General features: G+C 46.4%; 10 protein-coding genes across 10 annotated transcripts; 7 read left to right on the top strand and 3 right to left on the bottom strand.

Annotated features, from left to right (window-relative positions):
• Nucleotides 1–229: 229 nt before the first annotated feature.
• Nucleotides 230–1,880, top strand: N7503_009250 (hexose transporter; the record flags this gene model as incomplete). Its single annotated transcript, XM_057068797.1, has 3 exons — nt 230–250; nt 312–843; nt 949–1,880. 3 exons carry the CDS (start codon nt 230–232, stop codon nt 1,878–1,880), a joined length of 1,485 nt encoding a protein of 494 aa, XP_056919652.1.
• A 642-nt stretch (nt 1,881–2,522) lies between these two features.
• On the top strand, nt 2,523–3,664 carry N7503_009249 (phytanoyl-CoA dioxygenase family protein; the record flags this gene model as incomplete). The annotated part of the gene is made up of 2 exons (XM_057068796.1): nt 2,523–2,905; nt 2,977–3,664. 2 exons carry the CDS (start codon nt 2,523–2,525, stop codon nt 3,662–3,664), a joined length of 1,071 nt encoding a protein of 356 aa, XP_056919651.1.
• Nucleotides 3,665–5,164: 1,500 nt separating this feature from the next.
• Nucleotides 5,165–5,918, top strand: N7503_009248 (uncharacterized protein; the record flags this gene model as incomplete). The annotated part of the gene is made up of 3 exons (XM_057068795.1): nt 5,165–5,268; nt 5,318–5,744; nt 5,799–5,918. The coding sequence occupies 3 exons, from the start codon at nt 5,165–5,167 to the stop codon at nt 5,916–5,918; spliced, it is 651 nt and encodes a 216-aa protein (XP_056919650.1).
• A 270-nt stretch (nt 5,919–6,188) lies between these two features.
• N7503_009247 (uncharacterized protein) lies at nt 6,189–7,011 on the top strand (the record flags this gene model as incomplete). Its single annotated transcript, XM_057068794.1, has 3 exons — nt 6,189–6,251; nt 6,306–6,790; nt 6,864–7,011. 3 exons carry the CDS (start codon nt 6,189–6,191, stop codon nt 7,009–7,011), a joined length of 696 nt encoding a protein of 231 aa, XP_056919649.1.
• A 694-nt stretch (nt 7,012–7,705) lies between these two features.
• N7503_009246 (NADPH cytochrome P450 oxidoreductase family protein) lies at nt 7,706–9,974 on the bottom strand (the record flags this gene model as incomplete). Its single annotated transcript, XM_057068793.1, has 4 exons — nt 7,706–7,720; nt 7,778–8,047; nt 8,096–9,844; nt 9,897–9,974. 4 exons carry the CDS (start codon nt 9,972–9,974, stop codon nt 7,706–7,708), a joined length of 2,112 nt encoding a protein of 703 aa, XP_056919648.1.
• A 555-nt stretch (nt 9,975–10,529) lies between these two features.
• Nucleotides 10,530–11,659, top strand: N7503_009245 (SDR family NAD(P)-dependent oxidoreductase; the record flags this gene model as incomplete). The annotated part of the gene is made up of 7 exons (XM_057068792.1): nt 10,530–10,549; nt 10,610–11,017; nt 11,078–11,178; nt 11,235–11,310; nt 11,364–11,406; nt 11,460–11,579; nt 11,633–11,659. 7 exons carry the CDS (start codon nt 10,530–10,532, stop codon nt 11,657–11,659), a joined length of 795 nt encoding a protein of 264 aa, XP_056919647.1.
• Nucleotides 11,660–12,103: 444 nt separating this feature from the next.
• Nucleotides 12,104–13,144, bottom strand: N7503_009244 (SDR family NAD(P)-dependent oxidoreductase; the record flags this gene model as incomplete). Its single annotated transcript, XM_057068791.1, has 3 exons — nt 12,104–12,516; nt 12,575–12,768; nt 12,831–13,144. 3 exons carry the CDS (start codon nt 13,142–13,144, stop codon nt 12,104–12,106), a joined length of 921 nt encoding a protein of 306 aa, XP_056919646.1.
• An 868-nt stretch (nt 13,145–14,012) lies between these two features.
• Nucleotides 14,013–14,993, bottom strand: N7503_009243 (SDR family NAD(P)-dependent oxidoreductase; the record flags this gene model as incomplete). The annotated part of the gene is made up of 5 exons (XM_057068790.1): nt 14,013–14,050; nt 14,111–14,274; nt 14,325–14,569; nt 14,631–14,797; nt 14,846–14,993. The coding sequence occupies 5 exons, from the start codon at nt 14,991–14,993 to the stop codon at nt 14,013–14,015; spliced, it is 762 nt and encodes a 253-aa protein (XP_056919645.1).
• Nucleotides 14,994–15,324: 331 nt separating this feature from the next.
• N7503_009242 (uncharacterized protein) lies at nt 15,325–16,275 on the top strand (the record flags this gene model as incomplete). Its single annotated transcript, XM_057068789.1, has 1 exon — nt 15,325–16,275. The coding sequence occupies one exon, from the start codon at nt 15,325–15,327 to the stop codon at nt 16,273–16,275; it is 951 nt and encodes a 316-aa protein (XP_056919644.1).
• Nucleotides 16,276–17,009: 734 nt separating this feature from the next.
• N7503_009241 (nuclear transport factor 2 family protein) lies at nt 17,010–17,483 on the top strand (the record flags this gene model as incomplete). The annotated part of the gene is made up of 1 exon (XM_057068788.1): nt 17,010–17,483. The coding sequence occupies one exon, from the start codon at nt 17,010–17,012 to the stop codon at nt 17,481–17,483; it is 474 nt and encodes a 157-aa protein (XP_056919643.1).
• Nucleotides 17,484–17,629: the final 146 nt, after the last annotated feature.

The following is a 17,629-nucleotide window of genomic DNA, read 5'->3' as shown; positions in this document are numbered from 1 at the left end:
GCATGATGAATGCCGTGGAAAACCGGGAGGAGCACAGACGAAATAAGGGTTGACACAATGAAGAGAGTGATTCTCCAGAGGAGTTCCCACGGGATTGAGAATATGCCCTGCTTATCCACGGAGTTTCCTCGGCTATTAGCCCAAGCCCACTTCCCCGCTTCCCCATGGGGTTGACCAGGAACGTCTCTTAGCTTTCAACTATACCTCATACTTCCGCCTCAAAATCAAAATGTGCCACACAAAATACGGGGTAGCCACTGGAAATTTACCCAGATCTCTTGCACCTGATGTGAATTACACAGGCTTAAAAGACACAAATCCCCCACTCAGATGGCATTGTCGAAGTCCCATGCGCGTCTGCGATCATCATGGCAGACCCTATTCTTACCCGTCACAATAATGCGCACCCCCAATGGTGGAAGGATGCCGGTATTCGCAGGCTGAACCTTTATCTTGTGGGTACCATGTTGGGTAGTGTCAGTTTTGGTTACGACGCTTCCCTCATCAGCGGACTTCTCTCCAACCAGCAATGGTTCGCGGATTTGAAAATCGCTTCTTCTCACATGGAAGTACTAGTGATTGCAGCACAGTCTTTCGGTGCCATCGGTGCCTTACTTCCAGCCGCCTATATCTCCGATCTCATTGGCAGACGATGGACGGTCATCCTTGCCGACGTTGTCACAATTGCCACCGTCATTGGCCAGTCGTTTTGCCGAACGTCCACCTCATTCCTTGGAACTAGGTTGCTTCTAGGATTTTTCAGCGTTTGGAGCATTGTATCAACCAATGCCCTGGTCATTGAGCTGAGCCATCCTCGCCAGCGAGCTCAGGTCACCGCGTTGTGTAATACGTTTTTCTATCTGGGTGCTATCACAGCCGCTTGGACTAACTATGGGGCGCTTAGCATAACTGGCTCATGGAGTTGACGTCTACCGGTGCTTATACAAGTCGCCTTCCCGGCTGTCCAAATTATATTTCTGGCAATGACACCAGAATCTCCTCGATGGTTGTTAACGAAGGGTCAAGATGAGCGTGCCAAGGACATATTGATCTGTTTTCACGCCAATGGTGTTCACGACGACGAAATGGTAGATCTTGAATTCCGTGAGGCTAAGGCATCAGTGGAAGCCGAGGAACGCGGAGCGTCGTACAGCTGGTTGGCCCTTTTCTCCACAAAAGGGAACATCAAGCGCACAATTCTCACACTCTTCCTGGGACTGAGCTCACAGTGGGTTGGCAATGGTATTATAAGCTACTATCTTTCCCCCATACTCGAAAGTATCGGCATTGGAAGTTCTCGTCAGCAGATAGCGATCAACGGCGGTCTCCAAATTTTCAATTGGGCCGTATCTGCTATCGCTGCTCTGTTAGCAGAGCGCCTTGGAAGAAGAACTCTCCTCCTAATCTCCGCGAGTGGTATGATACTTTCTATGTCTGTGGTGACAGCATGTTCTGCGACTTACGCCAACACCGGTGATAAACAATCTGGCACAGCGGTGATTGTTTTCTTGTTTTTGTTCTTTGGTGCATATGATGTTGGATTTACGCCAATTCCGCCTCTCTATGTCAACGAAATTGCGTCCACACATCTTCGCGCTAAATACAGCAGCCTATACTGGTTCAGTACCGCGGTGGCGCTATGCTTCAACCAATACGTGAACCCAATAGCCTTCGACGCAATAACGTGGAAGTACTATCTTGTCTACATTTCCGTGTTATGCCCTGTCATCGCAGTGCTTTACTTCTATGCTCCAGAAACCAAGGGCCGGACTCTTGAACAAGTGGCTGCTATTTTCGACGGTGATATAGCGGATGGCCTTGCTCAAGCTGATAATGAAACCAAGACGGAGGGAGTCTCGGAGCATAGAGAGTTTGCCTAAGTGCGTGTGTATCTATGCTAGTTGTTTCGATTGATGTAACGAAGTCCACGACTCGCCAAGTGGCATAATGTATCTTTAAAATCATTCAAGACTGATCTAAGAGGCATTAGTTTACAACTATGGACAGCCTGTAAGCAAATTATTGGTAGCTGGAAGAGAACTTTTACTTTCGTTCTGCAGGGCTATTGACAATATGTCTTTTCATTCATGCTTCGCTTGCCTGGGCAGCCACTATAGGATTTGAATTTTAGTATTGATTATATACCATGTGAATTCAACAACAGCCAAGAATTGTATATTATTGATTGACACAGAGGTCCGTGAGCAAGTTCAAGTGGAGAGAAGATCAAACCCCGTGGATTATTCCTCCGTATCCACATTTTCCGTGGAATCGCCCGGCCAAGATTTTATTTCACTATCAGCCAAGGATATAGCACCCCGGGGGTCATGATCGCCGCCTTTTTAGTATTGCGAGGTCATGTTTGAGCTCGGCATTTCGCCACAATTCTAATACATAAATTTGCCCTAAAGTTCTTCAATGATCTCTTGGCTTACTACCCACAAAACAAGTACTGAAAAAATTCTCCTTTAAAAACAAAGCATTTCTTGAATAGACATCACTCTCATCATACCAATTTCATCATGTCTGCGGCTACCGTTGCTTACTCCAATATTAACGAGGGCTACCTCAAGACAAGCCACAATATCAGACACGATTATGCCGAAACAAAAGTGGGCGGTCAAAGCGATATTCTGAGTGAACAGGCCAACCGCCAAGGAGCATACGGAGACTGGCGTGACCAGTTCTTCAAGAATGGATATACGGTCATCAAAGGTGCCATTCCACGTGAGCGTGCACACGCCTATAGGGAGACTGCACTGGAGTGGTTCCAAAAGTTTCCCTTTGGATTTGATATAAACAACAAAGAAACATGGAAAGAGGAGAACCTACCGGTGCTGATGAATGGAGGCATGGTTCTCGGTTATTCTGCCGCCCATGAGAAATGGGTATGGGAGGCTCGAAGGTATGAGTTGAAGTAATGAAAAACCCTTTTCAATTCAATGGCTGCTAATATTACTGCTTTTGCTGCTTTAGTGAGCCTGGAGTGATCGAACCATTTGCTAGGCTTTGGGGCACAGATGAACTGCTCGTCTCTTTCGATGCTGTGAACATCACTCTCCCTGGCCGTACCGATCTGAAATGGAAGCCCTGGCCCCACGTTGACCAGTCTCCAACACGTAAGGGATTATCTTGCGCGCAGGGTATTATCAATCTTTCCGAGGCTGGCCCCAAAGACGGAGGTCTACAACTCCTTCGCGGCAGTTCGGAACTCTTTGATAAATTCTTTCAGGAAAACCCACCGAAGCCCAAGGCCGCAGACGCTCCTGGCCAATTTGACTGGTATGGATTCACTTTGGAAGATGTGGCATGGTTTGAAAGTCACGGGTGCAGTCTCATCAAGGTCAATGCTGAGCCGGGTGATCTGATTATATGGGACTCACGAACTGTGCACTATGCATCGCTTCCTGAAAGCGATACTATTCGGACAATTATCTACGCTACGTATACTCCCGCAAGTTTGGCTACATCCGAAGACTTGGCCAAGAAGGTGGAGCTCTTCAACAGGTATGAGGGTAGCACGCACTGGCCTCATTGCAATATTTTTGGGCAGGGCAAAGCGATGAGGAATGGGGCAATCTGTCCAGGCGAGCGAACCGAGCCACTTGAGAAGCCGGAATTGACCGATACTGTCCTCAAACTAGCGGGAGTCAAGCCTTACTAGAATGTTGGACGTGAATTTAGATCATGACGCGTGTCTTTCCAATGCTCTTCTATTGTTATTACATGCGTTTGATTTCAAAGACACTAAGAAGTTACTTTTTCACATGTGAGCATATATCGAACGATATATTTGTAGTATCTTCGGAGTGTGTTTAATGACGCTGTTATTTCGTAGCTGGATGTGAGTCGATCGTGGCTCCATGCCTGTAATTAAGCAATATGACAAGAGCAATACTCTGATGCGAGCTCGCTTTGAGTACGATATCGACATGAAGTTGTGCACATATCGTTCGTCTTGGGAGTGACGTTCAGCTATCAAGCACGCGTCACTGGTTTGTTTATTTGAGATTGGAATTTCTCACGTGTGTCACATGTACCTGAGCTGGAATGGGGCAATCGATGTGGAATCTTGGAGGTTCTATGGGTCCAGGGTGTTCAAGCAGGGTTATGTGGAGTCTACATACTACGTGAGCCTTACGGACCCTTTTCGGCCCACTTGTAGAGTCAATACGTTCGGCTTAATAGAATTCTAGGTAGGTGTTATAAGAGAAATTCTACCGAACTCGTTCCGAGACACCGGACAATCTTCATAGAATTGGTGCTCATATTAAACCTTATTTATCCAGGCTTATCAGGTATAAACTCTATCTAGAGGTGGCGACTTGAAGACTTATGTGATCTATGTATCTTAAGAAAAGACCGCAGAATATTTTGAATGTCAGATCAATTACGATGAATCAAGACGCTACTCTAACTAAACGACCTCGTGCTTGCCATCGATGCAGAGCCCGCAAACTTCGTTGTGATCGTCAGAGTCCTTGTGGAAGCTGTACAATGCGAGGTTGGGATTGTGTCGCCCAGGTGCCCCGGATTTACCCACGCCGCATCAATAAATCCACACGGCAAGTCGATAATTGGAATGAATTTTTTGCCAACCTAGATCATGGTCGCGAAAATATATTCGACTTCATTTACGGCGTTGATGATCGGGAAAATGAACAGCCTGTGAAACAGATTCAAAAGCATCATGCCAACCAGATCGCCGAATCCGACGACTCGAATACTCCAGAAACTCCAAAAAGCTGTTCTGGCTCCGAGATCAAAGATTCCGGCGGTTCAACCCACGATGATCCGAGTGGCGAACCAATAGGATTTGCAATTCAATTTTCCGACAAAGATGAGCAGCAATGGGACTTTTGTTCCGATCCAAGTCTATATCGCCTTGCAGCCGAGATAGTTCGCGATGTGAGAGCCACTGAGCAACCAGATTATAGTGTATCTAGACCCCGTTTGGACAAATTTGGCGGGGAAGCGAAGATCTCACGGACCAACTTCGGCTTCACTCGAAGCGTCGGGAATGATTGGACAGAACATAGGATTGTGGATCCGGGGAAAGTGCCATTATAATTTGGAGCATATGCTATTCATCTTTTTAACCTCTTAAATACGCACTGAAATCCGAGAACCACTTTAAGAGATTAAACACTTCAATACCATCATTATGTCTACCCAGCAAGCTCTGCAACTGATTGTCATCCCTCACCGACCTGCCAAGGCCGAGGAAATTGCCAATGATTTAGCACCCGCTTTTGCTATTCTCCAGAAGTATCTATCCCCACCGAAGAGTAAACAAGTCATCTCTAACCTTTCATAGAGCAAGTGGTCTCAAGGCAGTATGGAGAGGAAAGAAATTCGAAGACCGATACACCCAAGTTGCTTTGTGCCTGTGGGAAAGTCTCCAGGCTTCACACGCCTTCTTCACTAGCGATGCCTATGCCCAGTTCCACAAAATAATTCAGCCTGCACTTAACGGACGCAAGGTCGACTGGGCCCATCATGCATTGCTCGATCATTCCAAGTTGAGCGACCGTTCACATCTCGAATCTATCTTAAGTTCACCGGCAATTGAGGTCGCCCTGACCAAAGTCGTGGAAGGTGGAACCGCAGGCTATTACTCTCAGTTCAACAAGGTAGTTACTGGTATCCTGGATGAAGAATCTGGATGCGATGGCTACTTCATCTCGCCTCTGATGGAATATCCCGAGGACCAGTTGTTGCTGATCAATTGGAAATCTGTCGATGTAAGTTCCCAGGCTCGTTTACAAGCTGGAACAAGAGCTAACTTTCGAACCTAGGCTCATCATGAGGAATTTGAGAAGAAGCCTGGCTTCAAGGGGTGCATTGATGCTTTGTTTGACTATTACAAGGAATTTGTCGTTCCCTGGCATATCACTGAGTTGACTCGGGTACAATAAGTGGCTCAATTATATTGAATTCATGAATTATCCAGTGCATAATATGAAAGATGTGAATAACTTGCAATCGTGCATTACTTTACTCCGTACAAGTTCCGCTCTGGAGTCTCCGGTCATTCCGTCGACTTAGAACCCCCCGCATTTTACCCCGGATAAGCGGAACCGAAATTAGACCGAAAATGGCCCATGATGATCGCACGTCATCTCATCTCAGTTATAATAGTCTGGTCCTCCATCAATCAGTCTTCTTATCGATCACTATCAATAAAAATGAGCACACCCAAGTTTTTCGTTGTTGCACGCGTTGTTGGACGAGACGGTGCCCTTCCATTGGTACGCTTCCCTCAAGTATAAAAAAAACGAAATGAAACTCATAAATTCCAACAGTGGAAAGACCGTTTAGTTGCCCTTTGTGGCGTATCCTCAACAGAGCCTCTTGGTGACTCATACTACTGGGGCCAGGATCTGGATGGCGAGCCAGACACACTCTGGGGCCTGGAAGGCTACACCCATCCAATCGGATTCTTCCTCGGCCATGTCTCAACTGATATCTTCAAGGAAGAGATGGCAAAAGTTGACGCGGATGCATTGCTAAGACATGAACAAGGTCTTGCGAGCCCTGATTATGATCTCCACCACTACGACTGGGCAGGAGGCTGGCTCAAGCGTGATAACGACCCTGACCGTGATTCAACTACCAGCAATGTAGTTGTCTATCATTTCTGGGTCAAAGACTCGAGTCAGCGTGGAGAGGTGCTCAGTGAGCTGCGCGGATTTGCGGCAGGTCAAAAGGGGCTGTCCGATGGGCTGCTCCAGAGTTGTGGCCTCCTAGAGGAGTGTAGGGACGACAAAATGCTTACAATGTGGCTACGGTATGTAGACAAATTCGATCACCAGAAACATTGGAACTCAAACGCTGACGGATTTTTTTCTTTCTCTCTTTAGAACTACCAGTGCTGATGGAATGGAACGGTTTTTTTCATCGAGTCCATTCCAGTCACTGCTTGCTAAAATCAAGCCAATGGTAGGCAAAGAGGAGATTCACAGATCGCAAACATTCAATGGCCACCTGGACATCAAGCCAAACCCCTGAAAGAAAGATGATCGAAGACATTTGAACATCTCCGTATAATTTGGCTCCATTACTTGTACATTCGACCGACCCTCAATGCTGAAAATGTACACCAAGCCTAACCTCTGAATTAGTCTTATATTTATGTAGGTCCTTGGTGCATATTTGAATCTGTAAATAGTATAGACAGTGGCCAAATTCAAAGTCCTCCTTGAGTGAAGAAACTGCGTTCGTTCATTTGTGCCATCATTTACCTGTAGCAATCAAATAGCTACCTGCCTAAGGAGTCAATGCATTAAAGTTGACAAGAACGTTACACTCGAGCCTGGAATTTCAAATAGCTATGATTTTGAATACTTCATAGTTATACTATAGAATAAAAATAGTCTTATAATGCACAGAGAGGAATAGAATCAACCAAAAACGCAAACATGTATCTAAACGTGCATGCATCCTTCGATTGTAGTAAAATTATCATATATTGCATACTTCGTATGAGAATAGTGGTGAGACTATGTCACTGGTACGTGGAAGCGCCCGACTTGACATGCGCCAGCTTCTGGCTCTGTCTCTCTTCCCCTTTCCTTCCAGATCTTAGATCCTCGGAGATTCTGATCGTAGACAGCAATACGCCTAGATTGGTGACTGACTATCGCTTTTCGTCTTGATGAAAGCCAGCTTCTTAATGGATATTCCTAAATAGTACCATAAACTCTCACCAAACGTCCTCCTATCAAATGGTCAGTATTAGGGCGACTAGTGCTTGGTTTAGCATGGTTTCACCCACCTGGTATCGTGCCGCAGTCTTCAGTTGATGTATTGTTGCTTCTCCATTGCATAGTGGCTGATTGAGGAGCTCACCAAGAGTAACTTGCACCTCACGGGCCATTCGACCAGAGCCACAGACATAAATGTATCCGTTCTCTTCTATTATTAAGGACCGGAGACTCTTCCCATGCTCCACTAACCGCTGCTGAACGTAGACCTTTTCACTAGGCGACTGCCGAGAAAACGCAGTATATAGTTGGAACTTGTCACCAAGAACGCTCTTATATTTCTGTATAATTGTCAGTTGAGCTCTGTAATATGCTTGTTCAGTACTTACCTTCCAATCATCCCTGTAGAGGAAATCTTCTTGTTCTTTGCGGCAACCGAAGAAAAGGATCATATTTCCGATTTCGGTACCGGACTCTGCCTGCTTAATTCTCTCTTGCACAAATGCCCGGAAGGGAGCGACACCCGTTCCAGGTCCAATCATCACAATGGGCCGACTGGCATCGCGCGGTAACTTGAAGTGTGAATGTCGGATATGAATCGGGAGGCTCATATTGTACTTTTGTCGAGGCCCGGTTATTGTGTAAGGGCTTTCTGTTTTGGCTGGCTGCTCTCCATTCTGCATGTGCTTGATAGCCAGCAAGTAGTTGGATGCTACTCCTCTGAATTCGTGCTGGGCCGTCTTGACGGACTCGACGGCCGTCGTCAGGGAGACCGAGTTATTTTGCACCAAAGATGAAGATGAGATGGAATAATATCGCGGCTGCAGGGTGCGAACACCTTCGAGAAGAACTTCAAAGGGGACTGGACAGACAGGGTTCTCTGGACTGATTGACTCGATGAGCTGAGCTAGGTTGAAAAGTTTGCTGCCAACTTTCTCCCGGAAAGTGTCTTTGTTTTTGCTGAGTTCAAGCAATATGTTTTTCTGAGTATTGTCCGGTGCAAAATTGGCCAGGGCAGTAAGAAACTGCCGCGAAATGGGACCACAGATCTCCATGTAGTATCTCACAGCTGCTTCGTATGTTGTCGGTGATGGACAAGGTAGACTCTTGACAGAGCCTTGGGCCGAGGAGATGTGAATCACCGTTAGCCGCTTCTCTGCCAAACCAAAAACACGCAAAAAGCGATCGACCTCAATGTCAGAATTTGAAGGCCAAACTGCGACGTGGTCACCTGTTTCGTAGCTCAGTCCCGAGCCACGGAGGTCTATATCGATATGGAGGCAATTTCGATCCGGAGATTCGAAGAGTTCCTTGGATTCCAAGACCTTTGCAACGTACGGACTGTGAGGACCGTATTCTGTTGGGGTCCCCATAAGCTCTCCTTGGCACCTCTCTCCTAGAAAGATTGACTCCGACGCAGCTGTCTTCTCAACAATGGAAAACTCTGGCTCAAACTTCTCCTCTTGCTCGTGAAGGTGCATGATGTTCTTCAGAGAGTCCCACATGACTTCCTTCCATGCCAAAAAGTCATCTTCCTGGGTGCCTTTTCCATCATCGCCTTCTCCTCGGTCAGTGAAAGCTGTTGCACCGAGCCGTTGTAAAGAGCTCTCCACTTTTCGAACAACCCCGTTGAAATGTTCGTATGTGCTATTTCCCAGTCCAAATGCTGCAAATCTCATAGACTGAAGTGGGAAATCCTGATCATCAGAAAAGACGGCTTCGTCAGATGTGATGAAGTCGAAAAAGGTGGCTGCGTTGTCGGTGGGCTCTCCTTCACCATATGAAGACAAAATGAAAATAGCGATCTTGTCACTGGGGAATTCGGTAAGAGTCGTATAGTCATAGTCATCCAGGTCAGCAATCATGGTGTTAAGATTGAACCTTGAATGACCTTCTTTGACGAGCCTTTCCGCAAAGTCCTCTCCATTGCCCGTCTGGGAACCAAAAAAGACAACACAGTTCTTGTTCTCCTCTTCCATCTTCTTGATCACACATCTTGTCTTATCTCCGGATGGTATACTGCTCTTGGAAAATTCTCCTGTGCTCTGCTTCCAGGAGTTGCGATTCCAGAAAGCCAAGGTTGAAACAGCCACGAAGACCAAGCAAGCAAAAGACAAGACATCGACTTCAGTGCCGAACTATGAGATAATTTAGTGATTGTTCCTTCTGACTTGCATAAATCCCACATACCTTCGGGTTGAAATACGGGAGACCGCTTTGAGGCGACGGTGGTTCAGACAAAAATTGTCCTGGAATTATTTGTTCCATGTTGATGTTGACTGAAGTGACTCCAATCTGGCATGGATTAAGCTTTGGTTGCTGCAGATTTCACAGTGCTTATCAAGCATCTGGATTTTGCAGAGTATGTGCGAGAGGCTCCGATAAAGTATGAACTCGCTTCAGTATCATGTGAGTACCCAGCTTTGGAGGCCTTCATAAATTACCTTCGATCTTTCTATGTTGAGATCACACGCCTTTCTTATCATTGGTTGAATTGGGCCCCCCGTGGGGATGGAAATGCCAATCTGCCGTCGGGGAAATGAGATTGTGTGCCACCTCGCGGCAACTTCGGGCTATCTAAACAGAACGAAATATGAGAAAAGCAAGAGTCAAACTTTATTAGACTGGCTATTATTATAGATGAAACGCGGGGATTGAGTTTGAATCTGTCCGAAATCATTCCGCTTGTCCAAACACACGAAATCTGGAATTAAGTGTTTCTGGTCTTGTATACTTTTACTGTTTTACCCCACAAAACCAAGGAAATTCCACTTTAACCCCGGATTTCCAACTTGTATCTGAAGGTACGAATGCAAAAGCAACATGAACTTCCATCCTGATAGGTAAGCTTTTATCCTATCGACAGCTTTCAATCCCAGTGAGCCAACTCTTTCAAATGATAGTGTCGTATTCGTGACTGGTGCAGGAGGCACCGTCGGTCGTGCCACGATCCTTCAGTTCGCTCGCGACGGCGTCTCGAAGATTGCTGGACTAGATATCATGCCCGAGGGAATCGCCGAATCTGAGAAACTCTTGAAACTGGAGTTTCCCAATGTCAAGTTTCTACCAATTATTGCCGACTTGACTCAGATTTCTCAGGTTCAAAATGCCATAGAGCTCACGGTCAAGGAGTTTGGGCGTCTTGATCATGCTGTCAATAATGCCGGTATTGGCCAGACTCTTTTACCAACTGCAGAAACTTCCCCGGATGAGTTTGAAAAGGTCATGAATGTTAATGTGAAAGGTGTTTGGCATTGTGAGAAATTCGAACTGGAGCAGATGTTGAAGCAGGATCCATTGCCGACCAGTGTGTAAGTGAATATGAACGATTTTGAATATATAAGGCTTACTGACATTATTCGACCTGAAAGACCGGGTCGTACCCCAGCAAGGGGTACTATTGTTAATGTTGACTCAACCTTGGGGCTCCTGGCCATCCCTAATCTGGCAATCTATACAATGTCCAAGCATGGTATGTGAAATGACAGAGAACAGTCTCAGGTCCCCGCTTTTAACGTATCTGTGAAGCTGTTCTGGGTCTTACAAGAACCGATGCACTGGACTATGCCACGAAAGGCATTCGAATCAACTCCATTTGCCCAGGGTAGATATAGCCTTTTCAATCTTGAACCAAAACAAGTACTAACAAAGAGCAAGGTTTATCGACACACCATTACTGACGGAGGAGAAAAGAAAAGGGGTATGTGCTCCAAATTGAACTGTCCAAGGAAGGAATATATTAAGAAGATATAGCTTGCCCCTTCAATCGCCAAGACGCCCATGGGAAGACTCGCCACCCCCCAAGAGGTCGGTGATGGAATCGTCTTCCTTTCAAGTGAGAGATCAAGTTACATGACAGGCGCCGAGCTTAAGGTGAGAAAGGACGCGGTATTGAAAATGCAGACGTACACTGATCATTTCTTCAGGTTGATGGTGGATATTGCATCCATTGATTCTCAAGTAGGCTTCCATATAAATAGCTAGCAAGTGTACATTATACGCTAAATAAACTTGTCTATCAGTATCTTCGTCCCCGTCCAATCTCAGTATTGGTAGCTTGAAATCTTTTTAAAATTTAAAAAAATGCAGCCAAATAGCACCTTGTATGAGATGTCATTTATTGACTAGTGATCTCCAGCTGGAAGGCAACTCTTTATTTCTCAGCCGATGTTGACCGTACAACTACATTCCGAAAGATCTCGTGAGATTAGATATTGTCACCATCTAAAGACTTGGAGCTATGTTGTGAAACTCTTCTTTTTAGAATATATGAAAAGAAATAAGATAATATGAAACAAAGAACAAAGAACAAAGAGCGGCGAGTGGGTGGTTAAATATCTTATAGACGAAAGAACGTAATTTCAAGACCATAGAATTGTATAGTTATAGGATACAGATTAATCCAACTCAAGTGGCGTGACCATGGGGACAGGACCCGTGCAAGCCTCCTTTGTCGCCGCTGCTGTGAAGCCACTATCCGCCAGAATAGTCTGCCCATTGATCACAGCGGATGAGTCACTTGCAAGGAAAACGCCAACATTTGCGATCTCCTCTGCTTCTTGGAGCCGGTTGTAGTAGTATTGGCGGTTCTCCCGGAGCCCTGCGCGTTCAAAGAACCATTCGTGGTTACCCTGGATCTCTTTCGTTGTCTGCTTCAGGCCATACTCTGATCCATCTTCGGCGGTCTTCGAACTAGTCAAGATACTGGTCCGGGTGAAGCCCGGCGCAACACCGTTGACACGAATGTTGCTGGAGGCCAGCTGGACCGAGCCACTTTGTACCAAACCGTTGACAGCATTCTTGGATGCGGCTATATAACAATGTGAGAAGTTGGGCAAAATAGATCTGGGGTTTCAGAATATGCTTACTGTATGCGATATCCGCATATGCTCCAAGGAATGCGGCGCACGACGAGGTCAAAACAATGTTACCGCTTGGTTGCGGCTTCTCCTCTGACGTCACGACCATCGCCCGACTACCGTGCTTGATGGCATAGAAGCACGAAGAGGTCATGACGGACATAGCACGCTCCCAATTCTGCGATGTAATATCATTTAGGTTCCTAAGAGCTCGGTCAACTTCCTAATCTTCAAAAATTTCAAGTTGTGGAGAGACAAGTAATACCTATAATTCGCGAACCCTGCGTTTGCAAAGAAAAAGTCGAATCGACCATGTGCTTTCACGATTTTCTTCAGCAAAGCCACGGTCTGCTCCTCGGATGAAACATCAAGAAGAGCTCCCTCGACAATGCAATCACTACCCGTGTCTTTCACGTCCTGTTTGAGGGCATCAAAATGGGATGTGTTCAGGTCACAAGCGTAGATCGCTTTGGCACCAGCTTGAGCCAACTGAATTACCAACGAGCGTCCAATGCCGTACGGTGTGCCAGCGCCAGTGACCAACCCGACTTGTCCTGAAAGAGAGATATTAAGAGGCATTTCCGTATTTCCTTTTGAGGATTGAGCTGTATATTGGTTTGAGAAGTTGATTGCAGTAGAAGATCAAGGATACTTCGGCAAATGTTCCTGTGCGATTTAAATAGAGATTGGATATTGCTTCTCAACTAGTACTAGTATACCCCCGCAAATGCAGCATTGGCCTGGTGTTCGGTATTTCGCCCGGTATTTCGCATTATCTTCGCGACAATTTTCGTATTGGCTTGGCGTTAGTTGCCGGAGCTTGTAAATGCCGGGGGTTGTGACCAATCGGCTGTGTACGCTTCCCCAAGTAACCACTTCTAAAAGGTCCCACCGCCCATCACGCCACGGATAAACCAGCGAAGAGGGCTATTTATGTACATCAGGGCCGAGATGAACAGCGCATAATATCCCACCGAAACGTCATAATGCTCACCAATTTTCATTGTTGGGTAAGATGATCAGATCTCTTGGATGTTGACCTATCCATGTTGATCGTAGCATTACACACTGTCGATCAACTTTAAGCGTTTTTTGTCACTTGCTGTAGGATGATATTGTGTTATTACCCACAATGAAAACTGCATGCCTTTACTTCATACACCCTTCTCTACTGCGAACACACTGGCTACCCCCTGCTTGTATTGGCTCACTTTGATAATATTCATAACGAATACAAGGATAGTACAGTATAGCAGGCCAATAGAGCTCTTGGAACCTGAATATAGCAAAGTTTATGATGGGTAGATAGACTTATATTGAAACACCGTTCAGCGAATACTAGGTCCGTAATTGGAATTTGCCTGTAATACACGGCAAGAAAATCGGTAGAATCATGTGCGCAAAGAATCCCAAGAATAAGTTGCTGTATGAAACTTGTTCTTTCTATTCAGCATGCACTGTATCCTCCATCAACGGTCCAGTGGCCTGAGATATTGTCAGCTAATTGAAAGTCTCTGAAACAGGTTGAGGGAGTTCGAAACGTACATCCAGTCACATATGAAGCATCATCGGTGAGAAGGAAACAAAGTACCTTGGCAACCTCATCTGGTTTGCCCATGCGTTTGAGGCATGTGGCCTGACTAGTCATTTCTGAACTAAACAGACCTTTGGCTTCACCGTCACGGAATATAGGAGTATCAATCGGACCACTTCGCAGTATTAGTCACGGCACAAATGATGGATAAGATATTTGACCCACGGGAGCAATGCATTCACGCGAATACCATGTTGGCCAAACTCTCCAGCAGCAGACTCGGTCAACCCGATCACACCGAACTTGCTTGTTGCGTATGCAGCATTGTGCGGAAGACCGCGGAGGCCAGAAGTGCTCGAAACATTAACAATAGCACCGCCAGGACGGGGCAGATGAGGGAGCTGTGCTCGCATGCAAAACATGACTCCCCTAAGATTCACGTCGAGCATCTTGTCCCAATCTTCCGTCTTCTATGAGGGATGTTAATCTCGGCATTTGGGAGATTAGAGATGATGCATCAAAGATACTTACAATCGTCGCGCATGTTGTTTCGCCGTCACCCTCCGCGATGCCAGCCACATTAGCGGCGCCATCCAAGCGTCCAAAATCGCGAATTGTTGCTGCAATCCATTCTTCAATCTGGTCACTTTTACTAGCGTCGACCCGTGTTATGACGACTTTTGTGTTATATGTGGCGCCTACCGTTGTCAGCTATCATCCGCTATAATGCACATTTACACCCTTACATTTGCTCTTTGTCTCTTCGAGACCTTTCACATTCAAATCACTAAGTGCAAGCCCAGCGGCACCCAGCTCCGCAAGGCGAATGGCAACTGCTCGACCAATCCCCGACGCAGCACCCGTAATCGTATAAACGCGACCTTCGATAGACATGACTCAAGACTGGAAAGCAAACTGATCAGAAGTGGATGTTCTGTCGCAGCGAAGGTTTATTTTTGCAGCGGCTTAAGAGGAATAATCACACAAAATGCACGTGAGCTACTCCGTGAATAAAGCGTATTACCCCGAAGTCGCCCCCGTCCCGCCCCCGCCCCCGCGTAGATAGTCCAGGACCGGGCCATCATCGGGTGGTCTCCAATGGATAGAGTTCTCGGTAAACGTCGATCACAAAACTTATCATAATTAATCTGTTCTTAACTCATATCCTATAATATTAAAACCTCCTTCACTTCAGATCATCATCTCAAATATCAGAAAAGCAACCATGTCAGTTAAAGATCGTGTCGCTATCATCACCGGATCGGGTGGCGGACTTGGACGCGAATACGCCCTTCTCCTTGCGTCTCAGGGCGCCAAAGTTGTGATTAACGACTACGGTGGCACACTCGAAGGCCAAGCCGGCACTGCAACTCGGGCGCAGGCTGTTGCGGATGAAATCAAGCAAGCCGGTGGCATAGCTATCGCAGACGGCCACGATGTCTCTGTCAAGGCTGATACCTTAAAGATAGTCGAACGCACCATGGCCGAGTTTGGTCGCATTGATATCCTCATCAACAATGCCGGCATATCCGGCAAGCCAAGTTCGCATGCCGACCTTGATGGAGCCGCTTTCATGCGTGTCCTGGAAATCGGTGTCCTCGGTTCCCAACTCATGACGAGTGCAGTGTGGAACATTATGGAAAAACAGAATTACGGTCGAATTGTGAATATATCCTCTGATGCGATTATCGGCTTCGGAGCAGGCGGGGACTGCGCCTACGCAGCATCCAAGGGTGCTACATTTGCTCTTACCCGTGACCTCGGCCGGTTCTCCCCTTCCTCTGGCATCAAAATCAACGCCATTCTGCCTTCTGGCCATTCACGCATGACTGATCTGTCAGATGGCTCTAAATTCATTACCGAAACCTACTTTGCCGCCAAAAAGGTTGCCCCGATGATGGTAGCACTCTGCTCGGATGAATGTCCTGTCTCTGGGGAATGCTTTGCCACAGGTGCCGACCGAGCCGCACGAATGACTCTAGCAACCTTCCCCGGCCATACAAATGAAACCACTCCACAAGGGTTCCTGGAAAATTGGCCCGCGGTATTCGGAGACGTTAAAGACGCGTATATTCCCACAGATACCTTGGACCATGTTCGTTATGGTGTCAAGCATGCCTCTGGATTGGATGTTCCTGATATTGAAGGATTTGGCATTGTGCCGGATGCGAAATAGAAGAGATAATTCATGCATACAGATTCGTTGTGTTATTATATATATCAATTGACATGATTGGCCTACGCATTAATGTATAGCGATAATTGAAGGATAATCTTTTATGTAGTTTAAGCAATTCAATTTATTTGAATCTTCAAGTCAAGCTCATCCTACACGCTTCCTATCACAACTCAAGAGACGCCACGCTAGGTAGTTACGAAATTTCGACCTTTGATGGAGGATGGGCTTTCGGTACTCAGGTAGACGAAGGCGGGGAATGCCGCACTATTGAAACCTTATTCTTGTGAGGTCCTCAGACGCTGGATTACCGTAACGTAATATTGCAAAGACCAGTTGCCCCGGATATCGCTACATATTGGATACATAATCCAGGGTCTCTCCGCATAAAACGGTGCGGGGAATGTGGAGGCAATGAAACATCTTAGCCAATCAGAAGGACATCCACCAATGAACCCATGGGACAAACATGGTCACGCGGGGTGACGAGACGTCTCCACAACGCCCTGGGATGTACATGTAGCTGAAATTTAGCAGCGAAGTTGGGCCGAAGACAACCCCAAACCATATGCACATCCGACTCCCGGATGGCTGTCGCGTCAAAAACCCTACCATTGGAAATAAAAGCAATGTCTACTTCATCATTTGTATCCATTCACATCCAAATCAGATATTTCCTATAATTATAATCCCTCAAACAATCTTGAACAAACTTGAACAACCCTCATACCAATATGGCTGGCCAACCCACCCTCGAGTCTCTACACAAGCGTCTTCAACTTCTCGAGGACAAAGACGAACTCAACACTCTCCTGAACCACTATTGTAACACCGCCGATGACCACAAATGGGACGAATATGCCGCCACCTTTACTCCTGATGGTGTCCTCGGCTTCGAGAAATGGGGAGAGATCGTGGGACGCGATAAGATCTCCGCTGCAGCTGGTGGCGCTGAGAATCGCTTCCAGGGTCTACAACACTCTATGACCAACATGCAGTTTACCATCAACGAAGATACTGCGAGCGCAAGATGTTACTTGTGGTTTGCAGCTACAATGGATACTTCTAAGCCGCATGAATACCACGCATTTGGTGGACATTATCGATTCCAATTCAAGCGGACTTCTGAGGGCTGGCGGATTAGTCGCATGCAACTATCAAAGGTCTGGGCTCAGAATGAGGACACCGAGGGTGTGTTTGGGGCTTAAATATGAGTAATTACTTTTTCGATTGTTGCTACCTATGAGGCTTGTCATAAGTTTTCTTGTACATATGTGAAGGGTCTATGAAGCAGCAATGTCAGAGTCAGTACATTACATCGCTTTGGTAAATCACTTTGGGCAATCGCCTCGCA

The sequence above is a fragment of the Penicillium pulvis genome (genome assembly GCF_028828015.1).
Source record: "Penicillium pulvis strain IBT 33274 chromosome Unknown contig_7_segment1_segment0, whole genome shotgun sequence".
In the NCBI taxonomy this organism is placed as follows: Eukaryota; Fungi; Ascomycota; class Eurotiomycetes; order Eurotiales; family Aspergillaceae; genus Penicillium; species Penicillium pulvis.
Note: the sequence above shows the minus strand (reverse complement) of the source record. Positions and strands in the feature narration are given on the sequence as shown.